At 34.1% G+C, this 15,275-nt stretch overlaps 1 protein-coding gene across 6 annotated transcripts in view; it reads left to right on the plus strand.

The window, feature by feature from the left end:
* Nucleotides 1-15,275, plus strand: part of LOC106093307 (protein sidekick) — a 490,348-nt gene that overhangs the window by 457,706 nt on the left and 17,367 nt on the right. For 4 of the 6 annotated variants that reach the window (XM_059366229.1, XM_059366231.1, XM_059366230.1 and 1 more), the window contains exons 8-9: nucleotides 5,906-6,334; nucleotides 11,837-12,034. In XM_059366229.1, the coding sequence (XP_059222212.1) occupies nucleotides 5,906-6,334; nucleotides 11,837-12,034 (627 nt within the window). The remainder of the gene's footprint in view (nucleotides 1-5,905; nucleotides 6,335-11,836; nucleotides 12,035-15,275) is intronic. The other 2 variants (XM_059366232.1, XM_059366235.1) reach the window with 1 other exon arrangement.

Genomic DNA, 15,275 nt, shown 5'->3' on the forward strand with positions numbered 1-15,275 from the left:
TCTTTAGAGAAAATTTCATTGAAATTTTGTCTTTAGAGAAAATTTCATTGAAATTTTGTCTTTAGAGAAAATTTCATTGAAATTTTGTCTTTGAAGAAAATTTCATTGGAATTTTGTCTTTGAAGAAAATTTCATTGGAATTTTGTCTTTGGAGAAAATTTCATTGGAATTTTGTCTTTGGAGAAAATTTCATTGGAATTTTGTCTTTGGAGAAAATTTCATTGGAATTTTGTCTTTGGAGAAAATTTCAATAGAATTTTGTCGTTGGAGAAAATTTCATTAAAGTTTTGTCTTTAGAGAAATTTCATTGAATTAGCAAGGAGGGAAGATTAGATTATTTACAAGTTACTGAAAGAAATTGCCAGATCAACAAATAGTTGGAAATTAGACCGTCCCACGCCATAAACAAATTTGTTTTTCAAATAGGGAAACGCAAACCTATTCATTTTTTCACTTTTGATCTTAATAAGCAAAATACGAACTATTATGACCATCGCTTAAAGATAGCCCGTTCCGAGGCTACCTCCAAAGCTGGATGAAGTGCTATCTAAGGAATCCAATTGAGTATTTTAGCTTGAAACTTGTATTCTAACTAAAGGGTGATTTTTTTGAGGTTAGGATTTTCATGCATTAGTATTTGACAGATCACGTGGGATTTCAGACATGGTGTCAAAGAGAAAGATGCTCAGTATGCTTTGACATTTCATCATGAATAGACTTACTAACGAGCAACGCTTGCAAATCATTGAATTTTATTACCAAAATCAGTGTTCGGTTCGAAATGTGTTCATTCACCGTAACGTTGCGTCCAACAGCATCTTTGAAAAAATACGGTCCAATGATTCCACCAGCGTACAAACCACACCAAACAGTGCATTTTTCGGGATGCATGGGCAGTTCTTGAACGGCTTCTGGTTGCTCTTCACTCCAAATGCGGCAATTTTGCTTATTTACGTAGCCATTCAACCAGAAATCAGCCTCATCGCTGAACGGTGAATGAACACATTTCGAACCGAACACTGATTTTGGTAATAAAATTCAATGATTTGCAAGCGTTGCTCGTTAGTAAGTCTATTCATGATGAAATGTCAAAGCATACTGAGCATCTTTCTCTTTGACACCATGTCTGAAATCCCACGTGATCTGTCAAATACTAATGCATGAAAATCCTAACCTCAAAAAAATCACCCTTTACATAATTATATGGTATTATTTACAAAACCACAAACTGTTCCTAGCCCTGCTACTGTGGCTGTAACAAGATGTATAGATCGACTTAAAAATTCCTTTTGATTAGACCTAGCCGTGTCCGTCTGTCCGCATATCCTTTCGTTTGTCCATCTGATTTTTTTTAATACCCTATATCATAGGATATCATACTAACTTCGCTATTCCGTTTATAACACCTCGAAATATTAATCTAACACCCCATAAAGTACATATATTCTTGATCGTCATGAATCCGTCTGATTGTGGAAAGCACGCTAACTTTCAAAGGAGTAAAGCTAGGTGCTTGAAATTTTGCGCAACTACTATTAGTGGCCACCGTGGCGCCGAGGTTAGCATGTCCGCCTCTGACGCTGAATGCCTGGGTTCAAATCCCTATGTGGAACGCCCTTCGGACTCGGCATAAAAAAGTTGGGCCTTATTATTGAGCTTAAACTTTAACCGGACTACACTCATTGATTTGAGAGAAGTATACCCTGTCCCCTAATGGAATCTTCAGTTAGTTAGTTAGACTTCCTATTAGTGTATTGGGTAAATACCAGAGATGGTCCGTAAGACGATTTTTTAGGTTTCCGACTGTCAAAAAGTTGTAAAAGTCGAAAACGTCGTATACTTGTATAAAACGTAGAAAAAGTCCCAAACGTCATAAACCTTAATAACTCAGTGTAAAAGTTTGATTTTTAACAAATATTATTGTCACTTATTTGTTGTATATAGAAGAGTTTATATGTAAAAAAATTTCGCAATAAAAGAAATATTAAATTTTTTTTTTAATTTTTGCATTTACATTTTTCACACAATAAATTGGAAATATACGCAAATTTCAAGTCAATTTATAAAGTAACGTTTAAGGATTTTTTTGTGAAGCAAAAAATCAATAAATTATTAGTTTTCATCAATTATATTTAGAAATTGCAATTATTTTGTATCCTTTTGCAAAATTATTTGCTTCTCCCGTTTTAATTTGCTTTTTGAAAGCTGTTGTAAACGACATATGTTAAAAATGCATGACATCTGAGGAAGTGTCAAGTGAAATGGTACATGGAGTGTTAATTATGTTATTCAATAACAATACTTAAAAATAACATTACTTATTCAATAAAATACTTAACACGCCATCTTCCATTTCACTTGACATTACCTCACATTAGCATACTTAACACGCCATCTACCATTTCACTTGACACTACCTCAGATGTCATTCATTTTATAACAATATTGGAAAAAATCGTGTAAACCTACGGTAGCTTTTTCTAATTCTGAACCGATTTTTTCCAATTTCAATATTGTTCGTCTCCAGGAGGAAAAAATTACTTATGCCAAAATTTTTAGTTAATCAGATCAAAAATTCGACATATTTCGACAATTTTTTTTTTCTGTCAGAAACCTAGTTTTTTGGCTAGGTATGTCATATACGTCACTGTTTCTGACAGGCCATCTCTGGTAAATACCCAATAAATACCTTTTTTGGGTATTTATAATTTTGCCGATATCTTGGACATAAAAATATTTTCCAAACAAGTTTTGATGAATTCGCATTCTTTGTATATAAACCTGATTTTCTGATCTCATAAAATCGGATTTTAGTTATATATAGCCGCTATATAGACCGATCTCCAGACATAAAGTCTTGGGGCAATAAATTGGTCATTTTTCATCCGATGTTCTGGTAGGCCCCTGCCCATTTCTGTGAAGTGTGGTTCAGATCGGACTATATTTGAATAAAGCTGCTCTTAGACCAACCTCCCGATTTATGGTATTGAGGCCATAAAAGATCCATTTATTACCCGAATTCGATGAAATTTGGCACAGTGTGTTCTGGTAGACCCCTACCCATCTCTGTCAAATGTGGTCCAGATCGGACCATATATACCGATCTCCTGATATTGTGTAATGAGCCTATAAAAGAAGCATTTTTCATCAAATACCCATCGACCATCTCTATAAATGGACTATATAGGTCCATATTAGCTCCCATATAAACCGATCTCCATATTTTACTTCTTAAACCTCTAATTCTTATCTGATTGTGCTGAAATTTTGCACAATGACTTCTCCAATGATGACCTCTAACTTACGTGCCAAGTATGGTTTAAATTGGCATAAAAACTAATATAGCCCGATATAAAACGACCTCCTTATTTGTCTTCTTGAGCCTCAAGAGGGCGTAAGTCTTATCCGATTTTGCTGAAATTTTGCACAATGACTTCTCCAATGATGACCTCTAACTTACGTGCCAAGTATGGTTTAAATCGGCCTAAAAACTAATATAGCTCCGATATAAAACTACCTCCCTATTTGTCTTCTTGAGCCTCAAGAGGGCGCAATTCTTATCCGGTTTTGCTGAAATTTTGCACAATGACTTCTCCAATGATGACCTCTAACTTACGTGCCAAGTACATCAGCTCAAAACCTGATATAGCTCCCATATAAACCGACCTCCCGATTTTACTTCTTGAGCCTCTAGAGGGCGTAATTCTTATCCGATTTGGCTGATATTTGGCACAGTCACTGTATTCATGACCTCTATTAAATGCTCCAATTATGGTCTGAATCGGTCCTTAACCTGATATAACTTCCATATAAATCGATTTCCCTTCTTGCACCTCTAGAGGACGCAATTCTTATCCAATTTAGCTAAACTTTTTCACGGTGCAGTTTCTATGCCCTCTCATTTACGTGCTAAATATGGTCTTAATCGGTCTATACGTAACCTTATACAGCTCCCATGCAAACCGATCTCCCCATTTTATTTCTTAAGTCCCTCAAGGGCACAATTCTTATCCGATTTGGTTGAAATTTTTCACAATGGGATCTACTTTTGTCTTTAAGCCAAGTATGGCGTCAATCGGTTTATAACCTGACATAGCTCCAATAGCTTAGTAATTCTAATCCATTACCCTTTGTTTGTCTATACAGACATACCGGGCAAAAAATGACAAATGTGATCCCTGGTGGAGGGTATATAAGATTCGGTCCGGCCGAGCTTAGCACGCTTTTACTTGTTTTTTTGTAATCAAAGTGTAGATCGGATTTATAAACCAATCATCACGAAATTTTTCACATGTCATTTTTTTAGCCCAAAGATAAACGCTATCTGGTCTGTTCTGCAAAACCGAAAGATTTTCTTAGCCTTCGATTTGGTAAACCTTGCCATGTCTATGTTAGAATTCAAAAACCTCTTGTGATATCATATCATAAAAGGAGGAGACTGAGAAAATATATAGACAAAACAGTTTTTTGCGTTTTGCAAAATCAAAAACCGGAACAGGCCAGTATGAATTTTGGCAAAAATAAAAATCAGTTGAGATTTTTGAATATTCCATAACCAAATCGTTCGAATATTTTAGAAACTACAACCATATAATTCCAAATCGAGCGAATTATGTATATAGGAGCTATATTTTAAACTATTGGGTTGCCCAAAAAGTAATTGCGGATTTTTCATATAGTCGGCGTTGACACATTGTGACTCTCTAATTGCATTCTTTCTTCTGTCAGTTATCAGCTGTTACTTTTAGCTTGCTTTAGAAAAAAAGTGTAAAAAAGTATATTTGATTAAAGTTCATTCTAAGTTTTATTAAAAATGCATTTACTTTCTTTTAAAAAATCCGCAATTACTTTTTGGGCAACCCAATAATATAGCTCCCCATAGCCCTTGCCTTTGGACTTAAAGCCTGATATGTTAGGAATGGTGAGCGCTATCTTGAGATGATATCGAACTTTTTTTGCCCGCAAAATTTCCTATTCCCTCTACACATTTAGAAAACGTATGTTTTCTTGTGCTAGTTACCCCAAAAGATGATAAACTTTTTAGACGCAGATATAATTCACAAATAATATTATTACGTTAATTATTTTAAAATAGTTTAATAACTTTTTTTTTTAAATATTTTAAGGTTCTGATTTTTCTTAGATTTAATTTGTTTTATTTTTATAGTTTTTTTTTATATTTATTATTTACGTTTATGATTTAGGTTATAATCAAACTTAAACTTATTCTATATAATTTTATTTTTTATTTGTAAATTATTATATTGTCTTTAATTGTATTTTATTTTATTTACAATAATTTGTTTATTTCATTTCATTTTAGAATCAGAGGTCGTACGATTTGCCCTCTGTGGCGAATACTTACTATAAAATCATATAACGCATACGCTCTGTGGTTCATTCAATGAAAATTACCTTCACATGCACATTCTCGTGTTCATCTCAATTCGTTTTGTTGTTAACTGCATTGCATGGTTTAAAGAAAATCAAAATAATATTGAAGCTATGCTACATACATATATTCAATATATTTAAGAGTACTTTAATTTCCTAACCCATTTTTTGAGTTAAGCAAAAATCTGCATCATCTACATACCCGCTCATACCATTGACATAACTAACAAATCAAAACAAAGGAAAACAAAAAATGTGCAAATATTTTCTCATAGTTTCGCACAATTCCCCAAAATGTCATATATCATGTCATCGGAAAAACAAGCATAAACCAAAGATTGGGAAACATTTTTGTTGTTGTTTGTTTTCATTCATCTCTACATCGGCCTTAGTTTTTCTATTGGTTTTGCTTATTTTTTTTCTATATTTTTCAGGAATAGTTTCAATATAAACTTTTTATATCAAATTCTCATTTTTGCCATTCTTTTTTTCTACTTCTATTTCCAACTAGTTCGCACACAAATCATTCAGCCACCAGTTGACACCACTGTCCTATTGGGCCTTACCGCATCACTGCAGTGCAAAGTCTCAAGTGATCCAACAGTGCCATATAACATCGATTGGTATCGTGAAGGTCATCCAACGGCCATTAGCAACTCTCAGCGCATTGGTGTACAATCCGATGGCACACTGGAGATCCAAGCGGTACGAGCCTCTGACGTTGGCACCTATGCCTGTGTGGTAACCTCACCGGGTGGCAATGAGACGCGTTCGGCCCACTTAAGTGTCATTGAACTGCCATTTCCCCCCTCAAACGTCAAGGCAACACGTTTGGATGGAGCCAACCAGAGGGCCATTAATGTATCCTGGACACCGGGTTTCGATGGCAATAGTCCAATATCGAAGTTTATTATACAGAGGCGTGAAGTATCTGAATTAGGTAAGTTCGTTTTTTTTATCGCTTTTTTGTCTGCGAGCGTATATGGGCTTGTGTGTGTGTTTCTTTTTTTTTTTTGTTATGGGGTTTGCATGAGTGTTTGTGTAAATTGTTGTGTTTTTTTTTATCTCGTATTATGGGTTGTTAAAGGATATCTTTTATTGTGTTTTGGGTGTGTCCTTCGTTTCTGTTTTTTTTTATGATATTATTTTAATGTTGTGCACGAAAAGCAAACATAAACGATTTTTTATCGCCGTTACAATGAAAATATTCATAGAACGTTTTTTGTTTTCGCTATTGTTTTTGTTTGAAATCCAAACATTGTTGATGTTTGTAGGCCAAATGTATCACCAGGAATAATGCTTATCTATGAAATTTTTACCCATGCACATGAAGAGTAAAGCCGCTGCCTTCAGCAACTAAAGTTTAAGCGAAACGTGCAATTTATTTCCATATAGATAGCGCTTTGAAATACATTTTCATTTTCAAAAGCAAATAGGTAAATAGGGGTCAATGGAACAAGTAAAAATTTTGGAGTATTAAAATTTATTGATGTAACTGGTAAGAACATAATTCTTAAATATAATAAAATAAAATTAAAAACAAAAAATAAAATAAAATAAAATAAAATTAAGTAAAGTAAAATAAAATAAAATGAAATAAAAATAAAATAAAATAAAATAAAATGAAATAAAAATAAAATAAAATCAAATAAAATAAAATAAAATAAAATAAAATAAAATAAAATAAAATAAAATAAAATAAAAATAAAATAAAATAAAATAAAATAAAATGAAATAAAAATAAAATAAAATCAAATAAAATAAAATAAAATAAAATAAAATAAAATAAAATAAAATAAAATAAAATAAAATAAAATAAAATAAAATAAAATAAAATAAAATAAAATAAAATAAAATAAAATAAAATAAAATAAAATAAAATAAAATAAAATAAAATAAAATAAAATAAAATAAATTAAAATAAAATAAAATAAATTAAAATAAAATAAAATAAAATAAAATAAAATAAAATAAAATAAAATAAAATAAAATAAAATAAAATAAAATAAAATAAAATAAAATAAAATAAAATAAAATAAAATAAAATAAAATAAAATAAAATAAAATAAAATAAAATAAATGGACACCTGAACATTGTTAACATGCATAGGGCCCGATCCAACCAAATTCGGCAAGAATGTATAGGTGTCAAAATCGGGTCAAAAATGCGCTTTTATGGGCCCAAAACTATAAATCGGAAAATTCGTCTGTATGGCAAGTATATTAAAGGTTTTCTTATAGGGACTTGACAACTTTTAACTAATTTGTAAACGCACTCTCTCACCAATCATCGAACTGTCAGTGTCAATTTATTCAATAAACTCAAGATCTTCATCATGGTAAAGTACACGAGCGAAAAACGTCAGCAAGTCATAGAAGTTTACTTCCGAAATTCGAAGACGATGACCACTATTTTAAGAGCATCATCGTTGCAAAATCGCCTTCATATGACGAGGCTCATTTTTAGCTTAATGGGTACGTCAATAAGCAAAATATGCGTTATTGGCCAAGTGAAAATCCACATGTGCTTTACGAATCAACACTCCATCCACAAAAAATAACTGTTTGGTGCGGTTTGCATGCCGGAGGCGTCATGTGACCATACTTCCTCGTCGACGATGCCAATTGTCACGTTGCCGTAAATGGACAACGCTATCACACCACGCTCACTGATTATTTTTGGTCTAAATTGGAAGATATGGACCTGAACGACACACAGTGGGAGAGAATCAAAAAAAACTGGAAAAAGATATGCCGTAGAGAGATATAACGGTAGAGAGATATGTTTGACATGTTGAAAATTTAGATCTGAGGTGTTATCGAGATCGCGCAAGAAATTTCAAGGCCCTAGGTGATCCGGCGCCTCCTGGCAAGCCCCTAAAGTTGGTCACCTCGGCGTTTCGAAAAATTGTTCGTGCTGCCAACCTTTAGTTGTGGTTCGATTTTAAAAATTCTTTTTTTTTTTGGTAGCGCTTGAAATTCTCTACAAAAAAGTCCGCTTGAGGTAAACAATATCTCCACTAGTTTCGGAGATATACGAGTTTTAATTTTTATTTGTTGAAATTTTGGCCAAGATTTGCTTCGTATTATCCAATTTGCCAAGGCATTTGTGGCTCGAATTTCATTTTTATGCACGATTTGGAATCCTGGCAATTTTCAACGACTTTGCCGCAATTGTTGTCCACATATGATTACATAATTAAAATGTATACAGTTTGAAAGTCAAAAAATTGGAAAAAGTGTATTTTTGGTCAAAAAAAGTATTTTCATTGATTAGTCTTTATTGAAAAAAAAAACTTTCTTAAATACCTTTATTTTTTCGTTTTTGCTTATAAAGAGGACATATTGCGCTTTAAGTTAAATTTGAACAACATATGTAAACTTAAACGGGTGCTACTTAAAAATAAACAGTTTTTTTATTAGAAAATTGGACAAAACCCTTCGAGTTCAAAAATTCCAAATTCCCCATTCAGGCTAATATTTTTACTTCATATGTCCCCTAAACTCAGGTCAAACATTTTTCGCATCTAACAATATTTGTAGCCTCCACATCAAATTTACTAAAAAAAAAAATGCCGACGGAATATTTTCTACTAGATGTTTTCGATTTTCTCCCATTGTGCGGCATGTGGTTTAAACAAGACGGTGCCAAAAGCCACACAACACTCGTTGCAATCGATTTATTGAAGAGTAAGTTTGATGGGCGTGTTATCTCTAGAAATGGTCCAGTCGATTGGCACCTCGTTCGTGCGATTTGACACCTCTAGACTATTTTCTTTGAGGCTACGTCAAGTCATTGTTCATATGCCAACAAGCCGACGGCATTGAAAGTAGAGCTGGCACAATATCGATGGCACTATCGATATTTAATTTTTTGACTGAATACCGATATTTTTCCGATGGATATTTTGATATTTTTCCGATGGATACTATGGCAAAAGTTAAATTTTTTGAAAAATTAAACAAAAATAAGCAATCCGACATTGAAAACATCCTTTAAGATACATTGCGCCTATAGAGGGCGCCAACATTGAACAGGAAATATCGGCCATTTCGGCTGAAATGTGTGGCCGAGTCATTAAAAATTGATCCCAACCTATTGACAGATGCAAGCGTGCCCACGGTATCACGAATTCGAGTTCTATTCATAAATGTGTTGATTGTACTGGAGGCCACCGTAGCGCAGAGGTTAGCATATCCGCCTAGGATGCTGAACGCCTGGGTTCGAATCCTGGCGAGACCCTCAGAAAAAAATTTTCAGTGGTGGTTTTCCCCTCCTAATGCTGGCAACATTTGTGAGATAGTATGCCATGTAAAACTTCTCTCCAAAGAGGTATCGCACTGCGGCACGCTGCTCGGACCCGGCTATAAAAAGGAGGCCCCATATATTGAGCTTAGAGTTTAATCGGACTGCACTCATTGAAATGTGAGAAGTTTGCCCCTGTTCCTTAGTGGAATGTTTATGGGCAAATTTTGCATTTTTTAGATTGCACTCCATTCAAGCCAAGACTTAAAATATTTCAATTGGTTTGGAATGTATTTAAAAAATAAGTTTTCAAGTCCTAATTGGACAACCCGGAGGCCACAGTAGCGCAGAGTTTAGCATATCCGCCTATGACGCTGAACGCCTGGGTTCGTATCTTGGCGAGAACATCAGAAAACTTTTTTCAGCTATGCCATATGAAAAAAAAATGGTATGGCAACCATGTTAAAACTTCACCCCAAAGAGGGATCGCACTGCGGCTCGTCGTTTGGTCTCGGCTATAAAAAGGAGGTCCCTTATCGCTGAGCTTAAACTTGTGTGAGAAGTTTGCCCTGCTCCTTAATGGAATCTCCATGGGGAAAATTTCAATTTTTGAAAAACCCTAACAGCGAAGGTTTTTGACCATATATGGCAGCTATATAATATTACGTTCCCCTACATAGTATTATCCTAATTACTCAACCAATTTTCAACGACATAATAAAAGTGAATTTTAAGAAGCCATTGCTTTTAAACTGGAGATTGGTCAATATAACAGTTTTCGTTTTGCGAATTCCCATTGTTTTGGTCTAAACATAAACCAACCAATAAAACCATAGGTTTAATATTTTTTCTTTCTTTTTTTTGTTTTGTCAGTGAATCTGCTTTGGTCTCAGTTTTTTCCATCCCAATATGATTTCAAACAAAACTAAGCATTATATCTGCAATATCATGATTTTCATAATCCAACTCGAAACTTTATGCAAAAGTTACAATGTTGCAACCTTAAAAATTTATGAATATTTTCACGGTATTTTGGCGGAAAAATGGTTCATGTGTAGGAAAAATATTTTTGTTTTAGACTAAGACAAAAAAAATGGAAAACTTAGCCAAACTATACTGAAGAAAAAGATTTTGTGTTTTTATTGTGGAATACGAAAATGAAACAAAAGATGTTTGCACTTTGAAATTTATCGTTCAGCATTGTTCCAAGATGTTTTTGAACAACTCACATGCACACTGACACACACAGGCAATGGTATAGCTACAATAAAAACACCATAATCTTGCAATAATAAGAACAACAAAACAACGAAAACACAGCAGCAGCTACACAAAATGATGTTTTTGTTTTCTTTTTCTCTTTTTTTGCGCTCTCTCGTTATGCGTGTATGGGTGTGTTATTTATTGTCTGTTAAAAAACAAAAACTTTGGCTATGCAACAACAATACACCAAATAACTCACATACGCGCCACAAACAACAATAACAAAAAAAAACTTTTTTAAATTATTGCAAACACCAACAATCAACAATAACACATGGAAACGGATGTGCGGCCTCCGGTTATTCAACTCAACTCAATCACCACCCAATCACCCATGAAAATGCTATTCCCAACACCACAATACCAAAAATCATAAACAAAAACCCCTTCAATCAACACCCATGACTCTAATATCAACACTCATCAATATGACTATCACTTCTCATGGCTCTCCTCTCTCTTTCACTCTCTTACACTCCATGGTCTGCGTTGGGTAAATCTAAAACAATGATTGTGGAAACAAAAATGTTTTTTAATTTACTTTCCATTGTTTTGCATTTGTGTATTTGTTTGTGATATCTTTTCAAATTGTTTTCATCGATTTCCGTTTATTTTCCATTTGATTGCATTCTATTTACTATCCATAACCTCTTCAATATTCTAAATGTTGTGATGGACTCTTTTACAACTTATGAAAAAAAAAACAACAACAAAATTCAACCATTTTCAATTATTTGCACCTGCACTCTGGTTTCTCACTACAAACAATTATTTTTTTTTTTTTTTGACTAATAACTCCTCTCACTCCCCACACCAACATCAACCCCCATACACATTACCTTGCGCTTACTCCATTCCGGCGAAAACATCCCCTCTTTTTCCTACTCCTCTAACCATTTGTTTATTTGTGTCTCAAATCATTAACATCATTAGAAAAATTCGTAGGTCCTGTACCAGATCCTTTTCTCAATTGGATAACCGAACTCAGCAATGTCTCTGCGGAGAATCGTTGGATTCTATTGGAGAACCTGAAAGCAGCTACTGTCTACCAATTTCGTGTGAGTGCTGTTAATCAAGTGGGCGAAGGTTCACCTTCGGAGCCGAGTAATATTGTGGAACTGCCCCAGGAAGGTATGTTGAAAAAATTTTGTTTTGTTTTTAATGTTGCCAATATTTGGTAAAGGAAATTAGAAATTTTGTAAAATTTTAAACATTAAAAAAGCTTGAAGTTTTATTTTTAAAAAATTCTACATACATTGGCTTTCTACATTGACTTCGTTAGTATATTTTTTTTTTTAGTAAAAGTTCTTTTCCTTTTTTTTTTGGTTTAGAATAATTTTTAATAACAACATATTTTCCGTTAATATAATTTTTTTTATTAAAACTACTTTTGCAAATAATAATCTATTTCCTGATTTTTTTTTTTGGTTTAGAATAATTTTTAATAATAACATATTTTTATTCAAAAATTGTCTTACAATGTTTTTCTAAGAAAATTTTCTTTTAAATTTGACTTTAGAAAAACAGAAACTCTTTTACATTGTTTAAAGATTTTTCTTTTTAATAGTATTTAGAAAAATTATGTTAGACAATAATTATTTAAAACTCGTACTTGTTTAAAAAAATTTAATAATCGTAAAATTTTTTATTATACCCATCGGACTGCACTCATTGATACGTGAGAAGTTTGCCCCTGTTCCTTAGTGGAATGTTCATTGGCAAAATTTGCATTTTTTGGATTGTACTTCATTCAAGCCAAAACTTCAAATATTTCAAATGGTTTGGAATGTATTAAAAAATTAGTTTTCAAGTCCTAATTGAAAAACTGGAGGCCACAGTAGCGCAGAGTTGAGCATATCCGCCTATGACGCTGAACGCCTGGGTTCGTATCTTGGCGAGAACATCAGAAAACTTTTTCAGCTGTGGTTATCTCCTCCTTATGTTGGCGACATTTGTGAGGAACTATGCCATTTGAATAAAATGATATGGCAACCATATTAAAGCTTCTCCCCAAAGAGGTGACGCACTGCGGCTCGCCGTTCGGACTCGTCTCCCTTATCACTGAGCTTAAACTTCAATCGGACAGCACTCACCACCATAGAAAGGGGGGTCAACTAATCTTGTCATTCCGCTTGTAACACCTCGGAATATTCGTCTGAGACCCCATAAAGTATATAAAATGGGTGATTTTTTAGCTATTAAATTTTTGGCAACACTGGTTTAAACAGCTCACGCACGTTTCGTGTTTTGTTTTACTAGCAAACATCTTCAGTTTGGTCCATAATTTAACCATGAATCGTCTTACTAACGAGCAACGCTTGCAAATTATTGAATTTTATTATCAAACTGCGTGCTCTGTTAAGAAAGTTAATCGCGACCATTTTTTGCTCAATGGGTATGCAAATAAGACGAATTCTCGATTTTGGAGTGAAGATCAGTCAGAAGTATTGCAAGACCTACCAATGCATCTAGAAAAGGTCACTGTTTAGAGAGGTGTTTGGGCTGGTGGCATCATTAGACCATACTTCTTCAAAGATGATGCGAATCGTAACGTAACTGTGAATGGTGAGCGCTACCGTGAGATGATATCCAACTTTGTTTTTGCCCAAAACGCAAAAGCTTGATTCGCATGACATGTGATTTCAACAAGACGGTGCCACATGCCACACAGCACGCGTGACAGTGGACTAATTGAGAGGCGAGTTCGATGAACATTTAATTTCACGTTCCGGGCCCGTTAATTGGCCGCCTAGATCACGCGTTTTAACGCCTTTAGACTATTTTTTGTAGGGCTATGTTAAGGCTCATATCTTTACAGCCAAGTCCGCTTTAATTGACGCATTGGAAGACAACATTGAAGCATTTTTACCGGCCGAAATGTTGGAAAGGGTATGCCAAAATTGGACTAAGCGGATGGACCATTTGAGGCGCACGGTCAACATTGGCATAAAATAATCTTCAAAGATTAAATTATTGGGACCCTACTATCAATTCAAATAAAGATTTCATTATTTTTTTTTTTTTTTTTGAAAAACTTTTCAAAAGCTCTTAAAAAATCGCCTTTAATTCTTCAGTCGACTTTGCCATGTCCGTCCATCCATCCGTCTGTCGAAATTACGAAAACGGCCGAACGCGTAAAGCTGTCCATTTTAAATTTTACAGAGATACTTAATATTGATGTAGGTCGTTGGGGATTGCAAATGAGCCATATCGGTTCAGATTTAGATATAGCTCCCATATAAACCGATCACCCGATTTGATTTCTAGAGACCCTGGAAGGCGCAATTTTTGTCCAATTTGGCTGAAATTTTGCATGTAGTGTTCTGTTATCACTTTCAAAAACGTTGCCAAGTACTGTCCAGTATATAACCTGATATAGCTGCCATATAAACCGATCTCCGATTTGACTTTAACTTGGAAACCGCATTTTTTATCCGATTTGGCATTTTTAACCGCAATATTTATCCGATTTGGCTAAAATTTTCCATGTGGTGTTCTGTTACGTCTTCCAAAAACTATGCCAAATACGCTCCAAATCGGTATATAACCTCATATAACTCCCATATAAACCGGTCTCCGGATCATCCTTATTCGGTTCCTAGAAGCTTAAATTTTTTGCTGATTTGTCAGAAGTTTGGTTTTTAGAATAAAATAATGCCCTTCAACTAGATTTATTTTGTATAAATTTTTATCAGAGTCCATGGTGGTGGGCTCTCAAGATTCGGCCCGGCCGAACTTAGCACGCTTTTACTTGTTTAAGTCTTAAAAAGTATGTTCTTAAACCCAAACAAGAATGGGATTGGATACCTCCCATATAAAGTGGTTCATCGATTTGACTTCTTGAGCCACTAGAAGCCTCAATTTTGGTCTAATTTGGCTGAAATTTGTGGTTTGTTATGACTTACAATAACCGTGCCAAGTACGAATCAAATCCGGCCATAATCTAATATAGCTCCCATATAAATCTATTTCTGATTTGACATCTTGGGTCCCTGGAACATTGTGTAAATTGGTATGTAACCTGATATAACTTTCATATAAACCTCTCCCTCGAATAGTCTTCTATCGTGGCAGAAATTCGGTATTTAAAGTACACACATGTTCTTCAACTAATTTAATGTGTGGAAATTTTCAGCAGAATCCATGGGGGTGGGTTCCCAAGATTCGGCCCAGACGAAATAAGCGTTTAAAGATCTTTCTTATGGTAGCTATATCCAAATATGGTCCGATTTGGTGGTCTCCGTCTAAATATGCCTATGCCAATGCATTGACAATAAAAACATCATTTGTCCTTTACATTGCTTGCAACAACGTCGTGTTATCCCTTGCTTTCTATCCACTGTTTGTGGATGTTTTTTAAAGGGTGATTTTT

This window comes from Stomoxys calcitrans, chromosome 4, assembly GCF_963082655.1.
Source record: "Stomoxys calcitrans chromosome 4, idStoCalc2.1, whole genome shotgun sequence".
In the NCBI taxonomy this organism is placed as follows: domain Eukaryota; kingdom Metazoa; phylum Arthropoda; class Insecta; order Diptera; family Muscidae; genus Stomoxys; species Stomoxys calcitrans.